Here is a 24,801-nt window from a genome sequence, read left to right as displayed (position 1 = left end):
AGCATGATGGATGCTGGTTTTGGCTTTTTTTTTATGTTTTGTTGAGGAGGGAATGAAATGGGCTTGGTGCTGGCACTTGTGCTGGCGCAAATCTTCAGGAGGTCAAGGTCCGGACAGAGCCTGCCTGAGGGAGGGGAAACTGAATGCGGAGGTGAGGTCTGTTGTTTTGCTTGGTAATCCCTGACCATTTCCCCCTGCTTAAAGTGCTAAACCTACCTAAATATCTCAGTCATAAAGGGCCAGAGTGTGTTCTATACCCAGCCTTAGAGTGTGCTAGTGGGGAACACAATAGGGAACGGCCATTTGGAAATAAAAAAAAACTAAGCTCCACAAACAGAAAGCAAACAGTAAAATGGTCAAAACTGTATGGAACACTTGAGCGCATTCTCAATTGTGTGGCACTGACCCAGGCCTCTACGTACAATAGCCAATTTTGGGCCTTCAACTCCCATGGAACTCCATTGAGAGACAGAAACAAACAAACAGTCACGTAAATACTGTAGAATAGATGCATAAACAAACAATTGATACAAAATGAAAATCATACAGATGAAGAGGAGTTTTTGTGGGCCTTTCCAGATCATGTGTGCTGCTACTACAAAATACTGGGAATGACTGGAAGCTGTGATATTCCCTCAGGCCAGGCTTACATGAACACATGACGCAAAAACCCTGACTCTGTCCAAATAAATGCCACAAGGAGCACTGCTGACAGTAAATGCCAGATGTCTTTTTTTTTTTATCAGTTGCCATTCTCTTGCTCACATGTGTCACACTGACTGAAGCTTCAATGAATAGAGCCATTTTATATGAAAGACCGACAACCACCGGCTCTCGTGAAGCTTGAAACATACGGCTCTGTTCCTGATCTTGGCTGAATTTATGAGGCACAGCAAAATCTAGCTCTGCCTACTCTATTAAGCATAGGATATTCCCCAACACTTGTAATTCAAATGCAATATTCATCCAAGAAAGTAGGCCTTTAAAGTGATGACTTGGTGGAGCACACTGGCTAACCTCAATTTCTCAAGCCTCTCTTGATCAAAACTTGATAAGGGCTGATAATGCCAGTGTCACTTAAGAGAGACAGACAGCAAATAGAAGCATTAGAGCAAGAAAGACAATGACATGTCACGCAATCCCTGAGCCTCAGTGCCACAGATCTCAGTGCTTCCTGCACAGGCATGTTAACTAGGCACCGTTGTGCGGAGGTCAGGGGTTGCCATGTGCCCTTTTTCTCATGGGGCTTCAGTAGAGTGTTAGCCTCTAGTGCACGGCTGAAAAACCGAGGTCAGACTGACATTCATATCTGCTGAAACTCCCAGCAGAGCCCAGCTCCAGATCTCCAGCTCTCCAGAGAGTCACAGCCAATTACAAGTACTGCTCCTCAGCGTCACCTCATCAGCTCTCAGCCCCTCTGATACCATCATGGCTTCCCGCTGCTGGTTACAGGCTGTGAAAAATGGGATATCTGGAGCACTGGGAAAGCAGTGTGCTTCTCCAAGACGATCACACTGAAACACATATAGGCTACACATGGTAAACTCCTCAAGTTGCAGCAACTGTCAGGTGAAACAGCACACATGCTATACTGGACTGTGCTGTGCTTCAAGAGGAGAGGTTCTCTGTTGCAAACCTGCTGCTGGCCTTCATGCCACTGATTGCTTGGGCTGAAGGCGTAGGATTTCTGGTCTATGTGCCTTAGTGTCTGTGCAGTGGGGGAGGGACTATAGGATTCCAGCTGCCTGACCTACCCTTCCCCTGCAGCTCATGGTGATGACAGAGATTTACTACAGGGCTCAGCACCAATCCAAAGCCTGCTTGCCTAGCTTTAGCCATGCAGGGCCACGTCTAGAGAAAGAGAACCCCAAACCGCTGCTGCGGGAAGAGGCCCGTGGATTTCCTCGTTTTGTTTTTTAATTGACGCATGTCATGGCTTTCATTCCAATAACAGTAGGCCTATAGTTAATTTTTAGACAGAGAATCTTTCCTAATTGTAACTGGATGAGGAATTCACTCCTGTATAATTCCTGTATAAGAATACTTAGATTTCGTCATAATTTCACAAGTTCTTCAGGATGATGTTACACAACTCTTTGTTGCGCAGGCATGACATGGTTTCACAAAGTCGACTCTTCTCCGGTGTAATCGACCGACGTTCCATCTTTGCTCTCGAACCCTGTGTTGAACCAAAAACGGCCTATTATCATTGAGCCACCCTCTCGCAGTTTCCGGGTAGTAACAAGCCGTCCAATCATTAAGCCTGTTCTCACTGCCAGAGTACAAAAACAAAACAACTTTGGAGAACTCGCGAACCATGCGGGGACTCCAGTGCAAGTCCTAAAGTGCGTGAATGCTTATTAGACAGTAGCTATGTTGCAAGACCAATTAAAAACGGACGGAAAACTTCAAACTTTGGATCAGTATGATCAGTCATGTTTCAGCGTTAAAAATAGATGTAGTTGAGCCTGCGGAAAAAAGCAGCATTGGTAGCTTACACCAGGGACAACATTAGGCTACAAATCGCGTTATCAAATAAGTGCCTTAAACCCTGCTGGTACAATAAAGTTAAATATCATCTTTAAAGTTAAAGGCAATAAAGGCATATCATCGCCTGATGTCTAGCGTGCCTATAAGTTGAAGAAAATGGCTAAACATCCCCACCCATGAACTTACGCAAAGCACAACTTTGGTGGAGCTAAGCTAACACTTCCCTGTAAGTTTCCAGACATCCCATATCAAAGTAAACAGCCATTTAACAGACCACAGACTAGTTCACATTTCATTTAAAGTTAGTGCATTTATAATCTGTCATAGGAAGTGATTGCTTCATGTAATCACACGAACGACAACAAAACACCTGAGATGGCTATTCATGGGCAGCACAACAGAAATTATGAATGGAGGACAGTCAAAAAACCGACATGCTTCATTATTGAAAAAGCAAGCCAGATGTGAAGGTAAACGTCAAATAAAAAGAACACGCTTCGTGAATGTTAAACGAGCAAAACATGACACTGCCCAAAGTCGGAGTTAGCCATGTTTAGGTAAAATTAAAGTTGGACAGGAATAGCCATCAGTACTACGACCTAGTCAGCTAACGTCAACTTAAATTAGCTCATATATACATATTTCGAAATCAAGTTTTGCATCGCTCACTGTCAAGGCTGCTTCAGTAAGATGATGTTACTGCTAACGCTCCCCGTTTTGGCTTAGGAAGGTGGGAACTATTGTTGATTAAAGGCTAACTGGTGCTAGCTGATGTTAGACTGTATTATACGGTAGCATACACAATTAAATGAAATGACCTTATTTGTACGGTTCTGATAGACTTCCTAAACTAGCTTGTGCGACAGCTCGAAAGAGCCATAACTAGGCAACTGTCTGAAGACAAACACTGCTTGTCTAGCCCTCTATGGTGTACACAAAGAGCGCACATACCTTACCAGTGATCAGTTTTGACATTCAAAACATAAAATGACAAGGACAGCTCAGCTAAAATAACTTGCTTGTTAACCAAATACTAAATCATCGAATGAACCCAGATATACCTGCTACACCCAGTGCATCGACACAGCAGTTAGCTATATAGCTAGCTAATAGCTGCATCATTAAAACAGAAGCTATTGCAGATTTGATGTCAAAACAGAGCATCAACCCATGACATTGTTATTTACCCACTCTATACACAACATAATTTGCCCATTTATGCCCATATCTTAATTCATGGCAAATCAGCAGTGAATTTCAACTGTCAATATTATTTCGTCTAGCTAGGTCGCTACAACCCTGGCATGTCTTTTCTTCTTTCTGTTGTTTATATTCTCAAAGGATACAGTTTCACCACGTCGGTATCCATTCGCCTTTTACCCGGACTTGGAGACGACATTTTTGTATTCCTCTGGAAAATGCCAATGCACAGATCTTGTTGCTGACTTCTTGATCGTTTGATTTTTAGAGCAATTGTTTGTTAAACATTTGCATCAGCAAACGGCCGTCAGCGAATTATTTTGACGTCCCCCCACTTTCTGTCCGCAGCAGTCTCTCTCCAGCTTCAAAGCAGTGTTCCAGTAGCGCTCCCTCTCCGTCTCTCGCTCACTGTCCTCCTGTGGCTTCTATCCCTTCGCGGATGTCGTCATTTTCGAGAGACGAAAAGGGTCTAGTTTGTCAAAAGACAAACGTCAACATTAATGGCAAACACAAAATTGTAGTCTTCCCAACCGGCAGTGCATTTTGTCAATCATATCAGAAGCTGAAAAAGAGATAATATAGAAATATAGGCTACACGCATTATTTAATTATTGTTGATTCAATTATATCCAGGTAAGTCCTTGTAAATGATAATTAGATTACTACCTATAAAACCAAAATAGCTAAAGATGAGGCCTAATATACAAATGCATTGTTATTGTAATATATAATGATGATAACTGTGATTTTTAAACATCTATGCCTCAAAAGCTGAAATATTGCCAAGTTATGACAGCAGTAGGGTAAAGCAACCATGGAAAAATAGATAGGCCTACTCTACCAGTCAAAAGTTTGGACACCTAGACATTTCCATTCCACTCCCATTATAGACAGAATACCAGCTGAGATCATTTGCATATTGTTTTTTTTTTGTTATCAGGGCAGCAGTTTTCAGATTATGTGCTTACACAATTGCAAAAAGGTTCTCGACTGTTGTAGAAAGAAATGGCTGATCTTTAATGCAATGTCTACATTGCCCATTATCAGCAACCATTCATCCTGTGTTGCAAAGGCACATTCTGTTTACTAATCTGATATCATTTTAAAAAGCTAACTGAGAAAACATTGGAGAACCCTTTCACAATTACAAGTATGTAAGCACATAATGTAATTGTAATCTGAAAACTGCTGCCCCAAAAAACACAAATCAAATGATCTCAGCTGGTATTCTGTCTATAATGAAGCTGAAAGGAAATTTCTAAGTGTCTCCAAACTTTTGAGTGGTAGTGTATATTAAAATTTACCACACACCCACCACACATTTCAGCTGCAAAGGTCTACAGCATTTCTAAACCAATCAAACTTTGAGGTAAAAAGTGAGTCTTTGCGTCACAGGGGACTACTAATGGAGAAGTTTTCTTTCAGCGAGTGGGTGGAAGAGCAGCGGAGCAAAAGGACAGTTATGGAACCACTCCCAAAGGGTTCCTCTGACAGCTGAAGTGCTGAGGTGGACAGAGCCTCCAGGCTATGGTGACATGCAGGATATCAGCAAAGGAGCTCTTTAGTCTGCCACCACAGAGAAGCCACAACACACAGGATCGCTTCCCTCTGGACGCTCCCTGTGGAGAATAAGGTAAAGACAACGAGGAAAGTGCTGTTTGAAAAAAGGAGAAAAAACATTGATCAAGCAAAATGACACTTTGTTTACAATAAGTATCTGTCATTGCGTCTTCAAGGTTGGTGAGACTACTGAAGTTAAATAAAAATGTGTTTGCAGACTGTAATATACATGACCATTCTTTCCACTGGTGCAGCACAATCACATTTGTAAGCCACAAAGGGTAAAATAAAATGCTAAATCTTTAATAAATAACATGTACTTAGATGCCTTAGGCCTACATTTCTTTCAGCAGACTGAGATAAGACCTAATTTTGTTCTAGCAATAAAGGAGAAATGTCTAGTGTTCGTATAGTAGGAATGTGCATATATTTAGCTGAGGACCACATTAGTGACACAAAGGAGATTGGTGCCTGATGGGAGTTATGGGCTGTATTGTAACAGAATTCTTGTTTGCTCAGGTGATTTATTTTTTTACCTTTATTAGAGAGAAAATGAGAATACAATCTTGGAAAAGAGAGACAGACACTGAAAACTACAGGGAGCAAAATATGCCAGTGCTTACCACAGGGAAAGGGAGCAATCTGTTGTGACACTCGAATACACTGCTACTGTGGTAATATTGAGATCGTTGTTGCTTTGGCGACACGTTGTGCATTTGCGAAGGCAGTAACACTTGACTGTGACATAGCAAGAGTGAGACATACCTCATTACCTGGTCTCTCCTTACACTCTGGGGAAGGCTGTACAGAATTATGAACCATCGAACAGCAGGCCAATATCAATGCTCATGCCACTCTCCCCGTTGGTGGTCAGACATGCACACTCAGCTCACATAGACACATACACAGTCATGACAAACCTTTCCTGTGAGCTCAGAAGTTGCCTCTGACGGAAGATCTGCAGAGCAGGACATGCATGAGAGCACAGAACACTCATTCATCACTGACATTCTCCAGATTTTTGCAGGCTGGCAGGAGAGACTGAGAATGAGGTGTTGGTGAGCTCTTAGGAGTGTGAAACACTGCACTCCGCACACGCACGCACGCATGCACACACACACACACACGCGCGCGCACACACACACACACACACACACACAAAATGCATTCACGGCTGTTGTGGTCAGATTGTCAGTCACTCCGGCTATCCAAAGATGGCATAGATTGATATTTATATGCACAATAAGTGATGGCTGAAACTGCATGCATTGTACTAGTTTAAGCTAGGTCCTGAGAAGACACCCTGAGGACTTGACTTTCAAAAAAGCAAATCCTTTCATGAAAGAACAGAACCCTTTTTCACTAAAGCTGGGCTCTGTTGAAAAGAGCGCATTGACTTAAATAGCCATTAGTGAAATAGCCACACATAAACAATTGATGCACAAAATCATTAGTATATTTTGCAAGACCACATACCAAATGAACACATGGACACACACACCGGAAAAATACAGATTTAGAAAAAAGGCAGACGGTCGCATTTATTAAATGCCCTTGAAAGATCATTAAGACTAAAAGTGCATGCAAGATAGCGGGTCAGAATCAGCTAGAAAAAGAGCACTGACAGAAAGAACAAAATAAGCAAGTATTCTCCCTCATACAACATTCTGAGTTTCTATGGCACGGTATAGTCTTCCTCACACAGGTCTACTTAAGAAAAAAACACCCCGAATCATTAGCGTTCTAGACACAGACAGGGCAGACATTTACATACGTTTTCAAGAAGACAGTTTTGCCTAACCCAACCCAACCACTTAAGTCTAATCCATGAGTGAAGAGCCAAATCCATGCCTACTCCAGTTAATTCACACGTCAAGAAAAAAAAAAAGTACATATTTTTTTTTTAAAAAGCTTCCTCACAGCTTAGGGTTGAACACAAGTCATTGTTAGCGTCCCCTCTTAGGCTTGAAATACTTTCGGCACTTCCAGAAACAGGACCTTTGTTTGTTCATTACTTCCAGTGTAGCCTATTGACTTTTCACCATCTTATTATTGTAGTTATAGTTAATGAAGTCACGATCCCTTATGTGTGTGTGCGCGTGTGTGTTTCTGTGTAGACACAGTACAAGAGAGAGGAAACCAAGGTGAAGTCTGAGGGCTCTGGCTCATATGTACTGTCAATGATAGATATGCTGTGGTTTTGAGTGTATCGTCATCACACTTGCACACTCTCTCATACACACACACACACACACACACACACACACACACACACACACACACACACACACACACACACACACACACACACACACACACACACACACACACACACACACACACACACACACACACACACACACACACACACACACACACACACACACACACACACACACACACACACACACACACACACACACACACACACACACACACACACACACACACACACACACACACACACACACACACACACACACACACACACACACACACACACACACACACACACACACACACGCTGGATGGCAGCAGATATCCCCCACAGTTGTGTTGCTCATGTCAGGATTCCTAGCCCTCCAACAATGACAACAATCAGAGGAACCTCGAGAAGACATCCATGAATATTCAATCGTGGAAAATTCCCCACCCAAATTTCCAACGCTCCTCTAATGCATGGCATCTCTCTGCCTTCCATCACTGTAAACAAGACTTAGTACATCAGGGGGCCACACGCATGTAGAAACAATGTCAGTCTTCAAGGAACGGCACACCGTATAAAATCAATCCAAATCTATGATCCATCCACATCTGCCCAGGGCTCTTATGTGGAATAGGCCTGCCACTGCCGGAATATTGTAAACACCCGTTTTGACTTGTCTTGGGCACCCTAAGGAGTAAGAAGGAAAACAATCAAGTCCATGAGTACTGGTTACTGAGTGACAGAACACATTTATTTGGGGATTTACGCACTAGTGGTAGCTACATAGCTACTGATGTTGCTACTCTTGTTTAGCACCAGCAGAATATATAGTGATGTTTTGTATAAGATCAAGAATGGCTGATAAATGCAATACAAGCTGCATATCAGCCATTGGTCTCCACCACACTGTAAGCTCAGCGTGTTTTATAACAAAGTGAACAGGGTATTCAGGCGGAACATAAGCATAATGTTTTTAACACTACTTCATAATGAAGTACATCTGGCTTTCCTTTTAGTTAAGTGGTGTGTTTCTGCTGGCTAACCTGTGAGGGGCTGGCTCCCACCGGGGTCAGGCTGTGCTTCATGGAGAGAAACAGGGTGAGAGCCGCCTTCCAGCCGGGCTGAGGCCTCTCCGCCTCGGACCCCTCGGGCAGGGAGTCCTTCTTGGGGGGTAGCGCCTCCTCCTCGCTGGTGCTCACCCATGGGCACCAGTCCCTGTGTTGAGCGATGGGATCAAACGTGTTCCTGTTCATGGGGCCCTCCTGGAAGACAAACATAATTGTTTGACCACCTTACAGGAATCAAATCGCCATGAATACATCATTTATAAAGTACATTACAGGTTTAAAATGGATCCCTTCATGGGGATGGGTTCTAGCTCACAATTGTGTTTTATAAGCCCACCAGAGAGACAATGTCAATCTGAAAATCAATAATTTGTGTTAATACATTTACTTTATCAAGGATGTAATGTTGTCTATAAACTGCAAGATGATATGCCCATTACTGATAATGCCGCATTATGTGAGCTCAGTTACCGGATGTTTACCACTTCATCTGGATCTTCACAGCATCTTTATTGTGCCCCATATGAATTATATTGTCATTTGTCATTTTTGATAAGCTGCATTCTAACTACAAATCCCTACAGTTAACAAGGAGGCCCCAGCTCACTGGTTTCATCTGCTACCTGTGTGGAACAGTTGTAGCCATACACTGTGGTCAACAAAATCACATTTAGGTCTAGGCACCATTAAAAGAAAGTCCTCCAAATGAATCGGATATAAAATCCTTACAAGCACTGTGTGTGTAACTGTAAATTGTCCCTTGAGGATAAATAGTGTTTTGACTTTGAATTAAATTGACTTGAAGCAGTCAATGTAATTTTGGATAGAAGCAAGCTTCTTCTGACTTGAATATGGCCTCAGGATGAAAACTGCATACTACATATTGAACTGTGCTGTACTTAAATACAACAATGACGCTTGACAAGTCTCTTTTGATTACATTCGTATATGAGGAGAGTTTATATGAGGGGAGTTTACCGGGCTGCTGGCAGAGGAAAGTCGTGGGCGCTTGTTCTTCTGCTGGGGGCTTGAGGGCACCTCACACTGGCCTCCTCGGCTGCGGGTCATGGGCCTCTTGGCCCGGCCCAGGTGGCCGGGCAGCTCCTCGCTGGGGCTCGGGGAGTCCCTGCTGCGGGTGCGCACGGCCAGAGGGGCCACGATGCCCTCCACCTATGGGGAAATCCTCAAAGCTCAGGTCCTGATAACTTATTTATGTTTCTCAGTCCTGGGCCTTTTTTTTTGTCATTTCAGTCTTGGTTCCTCAGGACATCAATCAAGCCTGGTCCTGGTGTGAGACAGCTTCACAGGTGAAAATGTCCACTCACCAAGTTCAGCCCAGCACCAGGCTTTGATCTCTTTCCCTGAAAACCAACCCCTTAACAAGTTCCAGCAAGCCACCAATTACTTGAGGTGTTATTTACTTCTAAGAAGAGGTCCGACTCACCGATTCAGAGCGTGAGGAGTCTTGACTGCGGAGTTTCATTCGGGAGAGAGTGGGGGAGGGGGAAGGGGTGTGAGCGAAGCCGTCCCCGGTGGCCTCCTGCCCAGGCCTGGGGGTCGTGGGTGGGGACGCGGCCACGCTAGAAGCGTCCCCCTCACTCCCGGCTGCGTTCTCCATCTGGTGGAAGTTCCACAGGCCGACCTTGCGCATGCAGTAGGAGCAGGTGAGGATGGGGAGGTTCAGGGCCAGCTGTGCTGGACTACAGATGGACACAGAAGTAGGAGAGAGAGACATGTTCAAGAAGAACACACTCAGCACTGTCAGCCAAACAATGTTCCAAGCAGTGTAGGTTCATTTAGTAGGTTCATTTAGTACAGTAAGCACACAAAGAAAGCACAATATCACTCCACATTTACAACAGCCAAAGCACTTCCAAGAACCTTGGGGAAACTGAGTGTTCCCACATACCTCGCTGCCCATCCACAGAGGGCCACGATGCAGGCTGCTACCTGTACTGACAACGGCTCTGAGGTCATCAGCAGAGGTGAGTTGATGGCCGGGGACCCGCCCCGCTTCTTTTTCTGCTCGTCCTCGATCAGCTGCAGCAGCGCACTGATGGCGTCTTCCGTCAGAGACTAGAGATGAAAGGCAACATTCGGGGGATACAGGAGTTTGAGGAGTTGTACTTTGTGGGTCAAACACTTACAGGAACAGCCTGTAAGTCTTGTTTTTCCAATGCGGTGCAGGAACTACTGGACCAACAAGGCAACATAGCCCAGTAGCAACGTTCTTCAATTGCATCGGTTTCAAGCACCACAAAAAATATATATTTCTCCCGAAACACCAAGCTTATACCACAGAATTTCTAGATGTTACGATTACCCTAAGGCCAAGCCAACAGTTGAATATTGCTATATGTATGTACAATATGTACAACGGCTTGCTAATTTCTGCGGCAGAAAGTCACCTGTAAGCACTAATCCTCCTTTAAACCAGATAAAGTGTACACATACACCTTATTCTATCAAAATCTACCAAAACGGCAATTTAAAGAAAAAGTATTTACTCCCAGTTTCAAACATACATCACTGAGACACAATTGCACCTTGACTCGTATGACAAAATCAAAATATGAAACGGTGGGTTTGAGGTCAAATAGGTCCTCACCATGGCCTGTAGCTGCTGTGGCTTCATAGCAGGGAGCTGCTGCTCCAAGACCAGAGCACTCTGAAAACGCTCCAGGAAGGTATTAAGCAACTCCACTGGCTCGCTCACCGGAATCATCCAGAACCTGTCTGTAAACGTAACACCATGTTGGTTTAAGAATGTCCGTATTCCACAAGGATTTAACTTTGCTAGACAATAAAGCCTAAAAGACATTAATAATTGTCCTTACTTGGGCATGGACAGTCAGGCCAAGAACAATACTTCTCATGTCGCGTCTGCAACTGTCTGGTAATCTCAGATATGCGTTCTTCATCTGCCAAAAAAGAAGATACTAAATGAACCAAGGAAAGAAGAATTAAGCACTTGTAAACAATGTCCATTTATTGTACGTGGATGCTTACATTTTTGGTAGTCCAAAGCTAACTGGATGGAGGCACAGAGGAAGGCCTGGCAGGTAGAGCACTTGAGCATGTCACAGTCCACATTAATCCAGCCATACTTGGCGCATCGGAGAGGGGAGAGGGTACGGGGTTTGCCAGCCCATTTCAGACAGTACTCTTGTTAAGGATTATTATCACCCAGTAGTTAAATTCTTATCTCTTTTCATCCATTTTAATATTTGATTTTTAATATTTGATAGTTTTTGCACACTCAGTGGAGATAAGTTTCATATTTCAGTACACGTTGTATGTTGTTACATTGCTATATTGTTAGCAATGTAGCGTTGCATGTTGTTACATTGCTATATTGTTAGCAATGTAGCGTTGTATGTTGTTACATTGCTATATTGTTAGCAAATTCTGTGCACTCTGTTGGAAGTTCCTTTTGATGGTTGTAGAGGAAGGGGTGAGAGGGCAAGGGGAGGGGGAAAGAGGCATGACTGGAAGTCAGTTGTTATGTGGCTCTGACAAAAATACACAGGGTATGTATTTATAGTGCAGCCTATAGCCTACGCCCCATGATATAAAACCAAATTGTTGTTATGCAGTGCAATTCAAAAAGCAAGATTCAAACAAAATCTCATTTTGGGCAAAAAGGATATTGTGTATGATCCTACTCTTGAGAAAAACGCATCTTTATTGGTTGCTTCGCATGGTGATTTACCAACGCCATTTGATGAAGCTAAATTTGAATCCCCCTGCACACTAAAAAACATAAAACAAAACATCAGTCAACATCAGCAACACGAGTCAAACATATCTGTAACTGACGAGGTAGCTTAGTACAGTCTAAGCAAGGTTATGTAACAGTTACAACATGTGAGTGCAAAAAGTAGCCTAGAGCTTCCCAAATGTTCAACAAAGGATGATGCACAATACTGATGAATGCATATGTATGCACATTTGGTAAACTTGCATGAATTGTCCATTAAAACGCTCGAAACCCCCATAAATGTAACGTTAGTTGTCAGTCATTGCGTTGAATCATCATCTGCCATTACACATTATACAAGTCTTAAGTATGTCTTGTCTAGTATGCCGACAGAACATTTTTAATTGTAACAATGTCACTTCGTTATATATTTGCAAAGAATTGAACCTTAGTACCAAAGGCTAGCTTCATGTATTGACAATATTAAGGAAATATTTAAGACTTGTTCTGCTAGCTGCACTGCATGGCTCTGCAAGTTACCTCTACAGCTAGGTTAGCCATAGCGAGCTAGCTTGCACAGCTAATTAAACTAGCTTGAAACCGCAAATGATTATGCAGAACGTCTGACAAATTATTATCAACTCACCTGTTTGATCCGCTGTGCTCGGAAACCACGCCCTCGTTGAGAAGTTCTCTAATTTTTTGTGGAGATATAAAATTAGACTTCGTTTGTCTATCAGAAGTATCAGCGCGAACAGCACGGCCGCCGAACGTAGCCATGTTCGGTCCGAAACATAAACCCTTCCCTGCAAAATCGTCCACTATCAGCTATTTCTTGTTGGGTTCCGCCTTCCAAGTAATCAGAGACACTTGGTCACTTTTTTTCCTCTAAGGATCATATCTACTTGTATCACCGAAGTTGAATTTACGAAAGATAAGCGAAGTTAAGCAAAGTATTAAACGCTCAATTTGCGAATGTCATAACCGCTCATTTTTGGTATTTTACAATTAACATATCACTACCTACGTACGAGTCCTTGAAAACATAACCTGATGTTTAATAAAAGTTCTGTTGCTGGTCATAAATAATTAAACTCGTGTCCTGTGCAAAGTTTCAATTCAACTAAAACGTGTTATTGTTTGAATGCTTGAATTCTAAATACGACTGAGCAGAAACAATGGAGAAGGATACCAACACTGATTTAAAACAGATGATGTGCGTTAGGATACAGTATTTTCTGCATAATAACAGAAGTTAAGGATCTCTCAATTTGCGCAGGTGCATGCATGTACGGTAGCAATCGCCTCTGCAGAACGCATCGGACTTTCTGATTGGCCAACCTTTGCGCAAATTTGTGAATGGTTTTCCTCTTGGAAGAATGGGAAGTGTGGCTGCCTGGACTGTTTTCCTTGCAACCCGAACCGGATTTTTTTAATACGCCTGTGTCGTTTAATGATTGTATTGACTCTGTCAAAAAATGTCGGCCGAGGAAGGTGCTCACAGTCCGGACCAGCTGAATAAATTCGTGAAACTGTCAGGGAGGCCTTCTCTCAGAGTGGCAGGTCAGTCAAAAACAACACGAACAGGCTTCCTGGCTGGGTGACTAGTAGCTAGCTAGCTAGCTTTTTAGTTTGTTTAACATTAGCTGATAGATATTCCTCGTAGATAAGTGACGATCAAGTAGTTTGTCCTGTATGTGTCATCGATCAATGATTGCTGTGGTATTTCTAGACCACTCAATAATAGTAGCAAAGGCAGTGTTTCTTTAGATAGCGTCATGTTTACACCAGCTAGCTAGAGGCTAGCATACTGGATATGTAACTTAGGTTAGCTTCTAGCTACATTAGCAACAAAAATGGCTCTGGCTATAACATTAGCTGACATTGTCGGCCGTAGTGACAACGTGTGCTGCAAAATTCATAACGTCTTTTACACGGATATCCACGAACAGATCGATTTGCAACGTTGCTTCGTTTTTGTAAAAGCTGTTTAAAGCCTTTAAATGCTGGCGGTAACACCATAGATGCACTCTACCTAGCTAACGTTAGTCTACCTCTAGAAAACAGACAGCTGTTGTACATGTATTCTAGATATGCAAGGATGAAACATTAATCAGCCAGTTATATTTGCATATAATACCAGGGTAGATAATATGCTCCAGTCTTAGCACATGTTTTTTTTTCTGTGTGAGGATTTTTGTGTCTGTGTGTTACGTTGAAGTGTTTCCTCTGATGGATATTTGAAAGGTTGTGATACCACCCCAGAATTCGCCGCACTCGCTAGCCAACCGAACAACTGGGCTAATGACAAACAGACATGGCCTTGTTTGTTTGTTCGTCAGTCTTGATTAGGCCTATCCATCTTTGCCATTGTGGTGTTGGTTTAGTTCTGCAGTCTGTTATATTAAGTTCTACCTCTCTCAATGAAGAGTTTAAATGATTGTGCAAGACGCAGGCCTACATAACATTGAAATCACCCCGTTCCTCATTTTGGTGAGGTGTCTTCGAAATGTAAATATTAACCTGTTGAGTGTAATACATTATGGATAGACCTGGCATAGGGTGAAATTGCTGAGCAAGTTTGGGTCTTTCCTGCTTCTCAGTTCTTTGGAGCTGTGTAATTTACTCGTTGTAAGGATTCACTCTTTTTCTTACAAAAATAAAAGATAAATGTCGGTGAAAATTGTAGCAAGTTCCTGTGAACTTTGCCTTGTGCTGGAAGTGGTCTTACCCAGGCTCCCCATTGGGCAAATGTAGACAAATGTCAATGTAGAATAACTGGAGCCCTAGTTATGTATAAGGGAGGGATCTAATCTGAAAGCCCAGTGTGGAAAATCATAATGTAAATCATGTTCCTTACATACATCATATACTTTACACTTTGGTTACACATAGCCTTTGCATTACAGAAATGTGTAGGCTGGTTGACCGTCAGATGGAGGTGCAAAATGTCTGGTTTGTTACTAAGAGGCTTAACATAGCCAAACGCTTCCATTGTATTCATGCTATGTGTAGTGATGGATGCAGTTAGGCCTATTTACTGGCCTGAGACTCGGCTCGTGTTGGAGTTGTGTTGGAGGTTGTACAGTGTGGGATTCTTGCCGGAGTTTGACCCTGGGCCTTATCTGCAGAAACTCACTGAACATGGTTCGCTGGACATTGCAGCCCTAGCCTATCTCTGTCTTTTACCTGCTCCTGCCTGCTGCTATCAGTTGTTTGCACATGGGCTCTGATGGGCAAATGTGCCATGTTTGCTCAACACAAGATGAGTTGACAGCCAAAACCCAGTGAACTGGATAGTTAGAGTTAGATAGACCCTTGAGTTTGATGTATCCTTATGTAAACACTTGCCTGAAGAATCCCAACAGATGCCGCTGGTTCCAGACACTGACAAACGACTGTTTTTGTTTAGTTTCATTTGTAATCCTACACAAATCCACTTTGTCTTCATGGGATTTGCTGTAGTTTTTATGAGCATCAGACTGACTGTCCCTTTTTGTTTTGTTTGTTTGAATGAATGAAACTTATCCCCTATGTTTCCCCCTCACTAGTTATGCCTGTTCTGTAGTCATGCACGTGTGCAAAATAGGGTCAACAACACGCTAGTAAACCTCAGTTGGGTAGACACTGGAATGCATAGACCATGAACCTGCCTTGAGTCAGTAATGACAAAGGGCTCTCTGAGATGGTGTGATGCTTGAGAAAGCGTGTGTGTGTGTGTGTGTGTGTGTGAGTGTATTGTGGTCTGCCTCTGTGTGTTTACTGTGTTCCCCATTGTCCTGCGTTTGTCCGTCTGACTGACCCCACTGCGGTGACTGTGGTAACAGGCTCTAAGAAGAGAGTCCGCTGGCTTCAGGCTCGACGCATCCTCACCCAACCTTGCCCCAGCCTGCGGATCCCTAACAGGTTTTTGAGAGAAGGTGGGTAACATGCCAGCTTGGGGCCAAAACCAAATAAAATAATAAAAAAAAAACTCCAACCAGCCAGTCCATATAAAGGCAGGACCTCTGTACCCTTCTGTACCCCTCACCCCTTCCCCAGCTTTAAGTTGTGGGAGCTGAGTTTAGAAGCACACCCCCCCCCCCCCCCTTCATGTCCCCGTCATTCTTACCCCCCCTTTCTCTGACGTGTCCTGTTCACTTTGGTTCCCCTTAGTGCAAGGCCTACCCCACTTTTCCCTTTCTCTCCTTCACCTCTCAGCCAATCTGTGGGGGCTTGCAGACTCGCTATGAGCTGGTGCCACTTGCTGCCAATAGCCACTCTGTATGAGTGTATGTGTTGAGTGAGTGCATCGTCTTCATGCACTGTGTGTGTGTGTGTGTGTGTGTGTGTGTGTGTGTGTGTGTGTGTGTGTGTGTGTGTGTGTGTGTGTGTGTGTGTGTGTGTGTGTGTGTGTGTGTGTGTGTGTGTGTGTGTGTGTGTGTGTGTGTGTGTGTGTGTGTGTGTGTGTGTGTGTGTGTGTGTGGTTTTATGTCAATTCTCTCACCCTTCTATTTGTTTTCCTTGCTTGTCAGTCCACCACAGTGATGGAACAGCACCTTGTAGCACACTGGGATTCTTGGACAAGGCTCCATATTGTGAGGGTGGAGGATAAAATATCACTCCAAATGAAACATTGAATGGTGTTTCTTATTTTACTTATTTTAACATGCACATTGATTTAAATGCCCAGGTGTAGCAAGGCATTTCATCTGAGGTGTCTGGACATGTTTTGGGGACTAGTCACATATGACTACAGTGCTGATAGAATGTGCCTGATCATGTCAAAGGGATGGAGCTTGTGTAATTTAGTCTGGCTCTTAGGGCATGTTCCATCTCGTCAATGATAACACGCTTATCTCCAAGGGAGCGTCGCAAGCAAAAGCCGCAAGATACCTGGTGGTGTGTGTTTTGTTTTTTGAATGAAGATGGAATGGACTTTCCGTTTCTGTTGTCTCTTAATTGAATGGTTTTCATAACAATTCTGCATCTCCTCACCTCTACAAAAATGTGGTGTGTATGTTTATTTGTACAGTAGCCACAATCCATTTGTTTTTATGGTTAATAGTGTCTTATCAGCTGACAGACATTATGCACAGGGTGAACATGGGTGAGCCTTGGTCCACTCCTTTTAAAATCGTTATGTTCAGACTGGGACTGTTATGAAAGCACCATTTATTTTCCAGGTTCTCTGGATACTCCAGTTTGAGGTTTCCAAATAAACAAAAAGCAAAACTTTCTTTCTAGTGTTGCAGCAAGAACCAGGTCCGCTTTGCAGCACATAATGGCTTGCAGGTGGACCGCTGCTCTCCAGGAGACTGTGTGTGTGTGTGTGTGTGTGTGTGTACAGCTGTCAGGTGCGTTGTGGCGTTAACACGGTCAGGTGCCGCTATCTCCACAGGCCACCGTGCCCCTCCCGCCCGAAGTGGCCACCGCTGCGTGGCAGACCAGAGCAACCTGTACGTCTTCGGTGGCTACAACCCGGACTACGACGAGTCGGGCGGTTCGGAGAACGATGACTACCCGCTTTTCCGCGAGCTGTGGAGGTACCACTTCGCCACGGGCACCTGGCAGCAGATCCACACCGAGGGCTACATGCCCACTGAGCTGGCCTCCATGTCTGGTGAGCAAGGGAGATGAGGAGAGGGGAAGAGAAGAGGAGGAGGGAGAGAGGAGAAGAGAAGGGAAGAGGAGGGAGAGAGGGGAGGAGAAGAGGAGTGAGAAAGAGGGGAGGAGATGAGCAGGAGAAGAATGATGTTGGTGAAGCCATGCTGCAAATTAAGGCGAAAAGTGGGATTCTGGGTTTAGTTTCATGTTCAGTGTCCAGTATCTGTGTTACCAGAAAATGTATTTTTTAAATTGAGACGTTACACAACTCTCTGATCTCGTCCTTGACTTTTCTGAGACAAAAAAACGGTGAACTGAGTGATTTTGTCCTGGCTCTCTACAAATCCCACAAATCTGCACCCTTGGCTGTTGTTTTCTTGGCACTGCAAGACAAATAGCAGATTTTGGTGCAGGCTTTCGCAGTAAGAATGCCATTAGGCTAACCGCCAGCCTGGCTCTTGTATTTCCAGCCGTTTTGCACGGAAACAACCTGCTGGTGTTCGGCGGCACAGGCATTCCATTTGGTGAAAACAATGGAAACGACGTTCACGTCTGCAACGTGAAGTACAAACAATGGTCGCTGCTAAACTGTAGGGGGAAGAAACCAAACCGAATCTATGGACAGGTAAAAACACGCTCATCCAAAGAGTGCTTTATTTACACATTTGATACAGTGTAGCCATTTGTGAATGTATCGTCTATGCTAGAGGTTGTCAGTCCTGCTGTGATGTACTCCATGTTTCTCTGCTCTGGATGCATGACAGATTCTTGACTGCACCAGTGGTAGTCTGGATTATCTAAACACACTGTAGTTTACCAAGAGCATTTTCATTACAATGTTGTCAAATCAAGTGTGCTCTGAGCAGGGCTAGCTGGGAGACTGTTAGTGACGGAGGACCCCAGGACTAGGATTGACAACCCCGGGTCTTGAGCTATGAATGTGTTCTGCTCTTGTAGGCGATGGTCATCATAAACGGCTTCCTGTACGTGTTTGGGGGAACAACGGGCTACATCTACAGCACAGACCTCCACCGGCTGGACCTGACGACCCGCGAGTGGATCCACCTCAAGCCCAACAACCCCCCTGACGATCTCCCTGAGGAGAGGTATGCTGGGCGCGCGGTCAGATACTCACTCTTCCCCACGCAGTGATAATGGGATGAATTTGGCTTATTTTCTTCAAAGCACACTTACCTACCGTGCATTATTCTGTCTCTCTGTGACATTTGTTCTCTTCATCTCTCAGATACAGGCATGAAATAGCACATGACGGACAAAGGATATACATCCTGGGAGGTGGAACCTCCTGGACTTCTTACCCTTTAGACAAAGTAGGGCTAACCCAGTTATGTTTCGTACTCTTTACTTTAGTACAACCTACAACACTAGGCACGTTTACATGGGCACTTCTTTTCCGATTAGAAGCGGAATAATGGCTCAATCGGAATAAAAATGAAAGAGGTGGTGTAGTCCGCTCCTATTCCAAATGAACAGCCATGTAAACGGTCATTCGTATCTTCTCAAGGAAAAGTAGGCAACAACGGCCATTCCGATCAAAGATTCTAAAGCACTTAAGAGCACCTGATCTTAATAGAACGTACCCTGTATAAACAGACAGCACACATTTTTCAATCGGAATGACAAAAAAACTTTATGTAAACGTGGCTATTGAGACATTCCGACTTTAAACCACAAATTCTGCCCAACTATGATTGGTCATTTATTTATCTTAAAGCAACACCAAAGAGTTTTTTTGTACCTTAAAATAATGTTTACAAAATTGTTTCAGTGGTTCATCAACTCGTAACAGGGTGAACGGCACTTCTGCATTCGCTTCGTGGCCCTCTATCGGCTATAACCACACTATGTAAGTTTGCCAGATCGGGTAGCGGATCTGTAGTTCGATGGAATGAGACATAAGAAACTACAAATTTGACTTGCATGATGTCGCAATACATCGTACTTTCATAAAATCATGCAACATATTTTACCTTGTCTATCACATTGTTATTTGTAAAGCCGTTGCTGGATAAACAAATAGCGTGCGTGCAACAGAGGAAAAGTTCTTTGGTGTTGCTTTAAAATAATGACTCCTCAACCAATGCCAAAATATGTGTCCCAAGCATGCCCAATTGCATCAGTCTTGCTACACTAATATGAAACAAAACATCACCTGTTGTGGTGAGCAAGTTCTGTTCTCTCTCTGCACCTGTGAATTTGCATTCAAGTAAACCTGGGTGTATACAAATGCTAAGCTAAACTATATTTCTAGGGCGTTACAAATTGTATCAGTAAATTGTATCTATTTCTCTTCTTGTGTACTTATTATCTTTTCTTTCATCGCAATCTCTCCTAGATACATGCATATAACTTGGAGACCAACTCCTGGGAAGAAATAGTTACGAAACCTCACGAAAGAATAGGTACGTCAGAGTGTTACTGGACTTGGAAAAACAACTTTCCTAGTAAACTGTATTAATCACCCACTGAAAAATACACCTGCTCATGATGTGTTATATAACAGGGTACCCTGCTCCAAGGCGGTGTCACAGCTGTGTACAGATTAAGAGTGGTAAGTCTGGAGTCTTTTAAAGCTTTTAAATATTAATATTAATCACAAATGCAGGAAACTTCATACCCCATCATGTGGTTTTGGTGAACAGTATTAATTCCCAACATCATCTCTCTTTTAAATTGTCTTCACACACACAGATGTGTTCATATGTGGGGGTTACAATGGCGAGACAATCCAGGACGACCTGTGGAAGATCAGCCTGCAGACATTCCAGTGGACCAAGCTCCCCGCCATGATGCCAGAGCCAGTGTACTTCCACTGTGCTGCAGTCACGCCGGTCAGCTCCCTGCGTTTCACCTCACAGCTTTTAACCTGTTGAGGAGTGAATTATTTTCCTGGTTCCTTCTAGAATTCTACGCAAACAATCTATAGTTTCAGTGTTCCTTATACAGGAGAAAGGGGAAAATCTCTGAGGGTAATTGTTGCATCATAATATGGAACTCTCGGATTGCGAACATTCTAATCACATATTTGTGACCGTACTCCTCAACAGGTTAAGTGACCAGAACTGCATGCATAGGAACACTAGGCTTAAAATTTGCAAAGGTTACGTATACAAGCCACAGGGAAACATGGTTGAAAGGAGGTACCATTCTTTGCATATCATTCTAGCTTACTGGACCCCGTAGACAGGCTTGTGCAAAATTCCAGAATTGAATTGAAACTGGCTCTTAAATGCCAATTCAATTCTTGAATTTCACTTGCATTTCAATTGAGGTAGCAAACAGGAAGCAGAATTGAAATTCGAATTGTGCACAACCCTGCCCGTAGACCCGCACGATTGTCCAGAGCAAATAAAGTTAGTCTTATAGTGGTTCTTAGTCTTGGTGTAGCTGCATTAACAGAATGGATTCATCAAGACTGGTGATTTGAGATTGATTTGTTGGTTGATTGGTTGTAATAGACCCTGCTATCCAATAGGCTCACCCCCCCCCCCCCTTTCTCCCTTCAGGCGGGTTGTATGTACATCCACGGTGGTGTGGTCAACATCTACGAGAACAGGCGAACCGGCTCGCTCTTCAAGATCTGGCTGGTGGTGCCCAGCCTGCTGGAGCTGTGCTGGGAGCGGCTGCTCAAGGCCTTCCCCCACCTGCCACACCTGTCCACCATGCAGCTGCTCAACCTGGGCCTCACGCAAGAACTGATCGAGCGGCTGAAATGACGCACAGCGCAGCCAGACTCGAGGGCCGTCGGAGCGGCCAGGGGACGAGACCGACGAGAGAGAATTGGTACAGAGGGAGGACGATGAACTGGACAGTGAGCACAGGATTTAGGTTGTTTTTTTTTTTTTTTTTTTTTAAGAGACTTCACTCTCTCCCCGATTCTGCCCCAGCCCTGAACCCTCTGGTGAGGAGGCGCACTGCAAATGTAGCCGCCTTAAAACCCTCTGGTGAGGAGGCGCACTGCAAACGTAGCCGCCTTAAAACCCTCTGGTGAGGAGGCGCACTGCAAACGTAGCCGCCTTAAATCCAAATGAACTATGGGATGCCTTTTTTTTCATCGCCCATTCTTCCCTTTTTCTGCCATTTGCAGAATCCTTTTTTTTTTTCTTTTTTTTTTTTTAACTCAAACTAGCTGAAGAGGAATTTTTCAAGTGCTCAGAATTTTCTTCTTGCCCATGGATTTTTTTTTTACCCCTTTGCTTCTGACCAGCGTGCCCTACTCCTGATACAGGCCTGGACGGCAATACTTTAGTTCACACTTTTATTACTCATTTTTAACTTTTTTTTTTCTTTCTCTCTTTTCAACTTTTGTTTTTGTGGATATAAGGATGCTCATGCCAGCTGAAGCTGCATGCACCATCGGAACTCTCACGTTTTGTTTGGGTGTCGTTGCTCATCTGGCCAAGTTGGGCTAGAGTGAGATTATTATTGTTTTCTTTTAAGACTAATGCTGTTTGAAAGAATGTTTGAAAGGGTTTCATGATTTCCGTTCAACCAGCTGGTTCACGTTGTGTGCGGGGGAATAACATAACCACAGAAGAGCTGTTTTTTCTAACACCCAAATGGAAGGCCTTAATTCTGCTTGATGATTCTGGTGCATGTTTAAGTGGATGGAGCTCAGTGATGGAAGACCTAGCCTACCAGTTGCTCTCTTTTATAGTCTGCTGTTACAGACACCAACCCTGACTATATTTTGCATCAGTTTTTTTTTTCTTTCGTTCAGAATTCAACCCTACATACACACACACATATAAATGGCTGTGTTGCTTTTAACAGTATCAAACACTGTTCATTATCCCATTTTTCTGTTCAGTTCCCCCCCCTTACAAACAGCCCTGTACAGTTGTCATGTAAACCAAACGTTACATCACTGTGAATATGGTGCTTCTGAGATTTTTTTTTTCTCTTAAATTATTGAATTCAAATAAACGTGCTCCCTGCCATATTGCAAATTGAACCCATCCCAACCCCCTTGTGCCATTTTTAATAATCATTTAGACCCCCCTGAAACAACACGACTGACATACTTTAAACTGATGCCGTGCCTTTTCCTCCCCCAAGTAAAGTTTTAATGTTTTGCTAAATAAGAGGTTTAATTTATATGTCTGGAAGGTGTCGACACTGAGCCTGATCAGTAGCACTTTATTGCTTGTGTCCGTCATTCAGATTCACAGATTCAGATTCAGCATAGTGTGTTATCAGGGGGAATAAAATAACTTACTTCACTAGACAAGACTGAGAGAGGTGTGGCTTATGCCACTCTAACAGAGCATCCTGTTAAAGTCATGGATTTCTATCTACTTTTTGTCTTCAGTGAGTTCTTTTCTGTATGGAACATTTGCACTTTTTAAAAACCTATCAGGTTTGGCAGATGGAATGCTGTGTGTCCATTGGTGATGATAAAGCAACAATATTGTAGCTGGAAGTAATGTCATTGTGCTGCTGTTCCAGTGAAGTAGTTCACCTGCTGCCCTTTGAAAAAAAGATATAAATAAATGCTGAAGTCACTATGGAGAAAGACCTACCGCTGTAGTGAAGCAGTACTGTACACAATGCCAAATATCACAGCACCTTGAGTTCAATATGATTGGCCTTGTAGCGTTTTTACGTTTTATTTTCTGATACTGTGGAACTGACAGCTGTCGGTTGGAACACCAGCTCAGTGTGAAATGTGAAATGTGAAGTGGAAAGGCTGGGGACATGGCGTCTGGCATCTAGGAATTCTTTTGCACTCCACCCTGATGCGAGGCCTCTGATTCCTATCAGCCCTGGACAAAAATTGGGACTGGCCCTTGTCCCTGGAACTCATCTCAACATTCTTAAGAAGGCTGTTGTTGATTGTCGAGGGACAACATGAACAGAAATCTTCTTCAGCCCCAGTTGTGGCGCAACTGGCTGGGGCACCTGCACCGTAAGCCGGCGACCCGGGTTCGATTCCCGCCCCGTGGTCCTTTCCGGATCCCACCCCGACTCTCTCTCCCACTCCCTTCCTGTCACTCTCCACTATCCTGTCACATTAAAGGCATAAAAGCCCCCCCAAAAAAATATATATACTTAAAAAAAAAAAAAAATCTTCAATTGAAACCAGACCTGGCTGTCAGTGATTTGGCATTTGCCGGGGTGCATACATGCCTAAATCTGCCCACCCAACCTTTTCACTCCTTTCTGTCCACCCAGTTGCCCAGTGTGTAGTCTCCTAGAGTCTAGTTTTTCTCTGGCTGCATGATGAGAGCATTGTGTGCATGATGTTGGGACTTTTTTTCTCTTTGGCAGAGTGGAAGATAGACACCCCTCTCTTCAGACTTGGATCCCTGTTGTGCAGTGAAAATGGGTTGAAGGCTGTCACCGATTCTCTGTAAATGTGTACCTGTTTTGTGTTTTCATTGTTGGAAGAATCAATAAAGTCCTTCAATACATCTAGCTGGTTGATATGGTTCCTTCATGAATTAATACAGTAGTTTTAGGTTATTACAGATGTTCTCATGGTGTTAAGCTAAAATATGATTTATTACAAGTCAAAATGGAGAACCCCAATTCTTATATAGTCTATAAGAAATGCTGTTAAGAAAAACTACGCTTGACTCAATTGCCTGAAAATCAGGAGGACATCTACTGATAATTATATTTATTTTGCTGTTATAATATATTTTCATTGTCCCAGTGATTAGGGAATGTAGGATTCAAGGGATGATTTAGCTTTCTATGGGACCTGTCATTCATATTAATAAACACTCACAAGTATTACTTATTAGTAAACACTTAAAAGTATCTGGGGGGTATTCCAAGTACGTGGTTTAGTGACAAACCTGGGTAAGTTAGCTCAGAGTAAGGGGTAAACCTCCTAATAGAAGAGCTGTATGGCTTCATTCTCTTAACAAAAAAATGCCATAGGGCTCTTGTTGTAGGAGGTTTACCCCTTACTCTGAGTAAATTTACCCAGGTTTGTCACTAAACCACGTACTTGGAATACGTGA

The 24,801-nt window shown here is 43.4% G+C and overlaps 3 protein-coding genes across 5 annotated transcripts in view; 1 reads left to right on the top strand and 2 right to left on the bottom strand.

The window, feature by feature from the left end:
- ube2h (ubiquitin-conjugating enzyme E2H (UBC8 homolog, yeast)) overlaps window positions 1–4,204 on the bottom strand; it is a 30,073-nt gene extending 25,869 nt beyond the window's left edge. Inside the window, exon 1 of the mRNA XM_076296467.1 lies at window positions 3,837–4,204. Within this exon, the coding sequence (XP_076152582.1) occupies window positions 3,837–3,889 (53 nt within the window). The 5' untranslated portion in view covers window positions 3,890–4,204. The remainder of the gene's footprint in view (window positions 1–3,836) is intronic.
- Window positions 4,205–7,690: 3,486 nt separating this feature from the next.
- zc3hc1 (zinc finger, C3HC-type containing 1) lies at window positions 7,691–13,453 on the bottom strand. The gene is made up of 10 exons (XM_076296463.1): window positions 12,870–13,453; window positions 12,174–12,276; window positions 11,533–11,683; window positions 11,361–11,444; window positions 11,132–11,259; window positions 10,433–10,599; window positions 9,968–10,223; window positions 9,502–9,693; window positions 8,500–8,718; window positions 7,691–8,143 (listed from the first exon to the last, which is right to left on the bottom strand). Exons 1-10 carry the CDS (start codon window positions 13,001–13,003, stop codon window positions 8,078–8,080), a joined length of 1,500 nt encoding a protein of 499 aa, XP_076152578.1. The 5' UTR covers window positions 13,004–13,453; the 3' UTR covers window positions 7,691–8,077.
- A 112-nt stretch (window positions 13,454–13,565) lies between these two features.
- Window positions 13,566–24,243, top strand: klhdc10 (kelch domain containing 10). Of its 3 annotated transcripts, none has more exons than XM_076296465.1 (10): window positions 13,566–13,786; window positions 16,051–16,143; window positions 17,604–17,825; window positions 18,280–18,434; window positions 18,767–18,915; window positions 19,056–19,140; window positions 20,166–20,232; window positions 20,334–20,381; window positions 20,522–20,661; window positions 21,337–24,243. In XM_076296465.1, the coding sequence occupies exons 1-10, from the start codon at window positions 13,702–13,704 to the stop codon at window positions 21,544–21,546; spliced, it is 1,254 nt and encodes a 417-aa protein (XP_076152580.1). In that variant the 5' UTR covers window positions 13,566–13,701; the 3' UTR covers window positions 21,547–24,243. The 3 variants fall into 3 exon arrangements, with proteins under 3 accessions (XP_076152580.1, XP_076152579.1, XP_076152581.1); XM_076296464.1 differs by having other exon boundaries at window positions 17,586–17,825; XM_076296466.1 differs by lacking the exon at window positions 16,051–16,143.
- Window positions 24,244–24,801: the final 558 nt, after the last annotated feature.

Source organism: Alosa pseudoharengus, unplaced genomic scaffold (genome assembly GCF_046254945.1).
Source record: "Alosa pseudoharengus isolate Yale_2024_CS ecotype anadromous, Long Island Sound unplaced genomic scaffold, YU_APseudo_1.1 YU_APseudo_1.1_scf_20, whole genome shotgun sequence".
Classification (NCBI taxonomy): Eukaryota; Metazoa; Chordata; class Actinopteri; order Clupeiformes; family Clupeidae; genus Alosa; species Alosa pseudoharengus.
Note: the sequence above shows the minus strand (reverse complement) of the source record. Positions and strands in the feature narration are given on the sequence as shown.

Bases quoted from the DNA above. Each gene is read 5' to 3' on its own strand.
- zc3hc1 (XM_076296463.1), bottom strand. From the start codon at position 13,003: ATGGCTACGTTCGGCGGCCGTGCTGTTCGCGCTGATACTTCTGATAGA. The intron at 11,445-11,532 runs GTAAGCATCCAC...CTTTTTTGGCAG, and splicing joins AGCTTTGGACTACCAAAAAT to ATGAAGAACGCATATCTGAG. The intron at 9,694-9,967 runs GTGAGTCGGACC...ATTTCCCCATAG, and splicing joins ACTCCTCACGCTCTGAATCG to GTGGAGGGCATCGTGGCCCC.
- klhdc10 (XM_076296464.1), top strand. From the start codon at position 13,702: ATGTCGGCCGAGGAAGGTGCTCACAGTCCGGACCAGCTGAATAAATTC. The intron at 17,826-18,279 runs GTGAGCAAGGGA...TTGTATTTCCAG, and splicing joins TGAGCTGGCCTCCATGTCTG to CCGTTTTGCACGGAAACAAC. The intron at 20,382-20,521 runs GTAAGTCTGGAG...TCACACACACAG, and splicing joins CTGTGTACAGATTAAGAGTG to ATGTGTTCATATGTGGGGGT.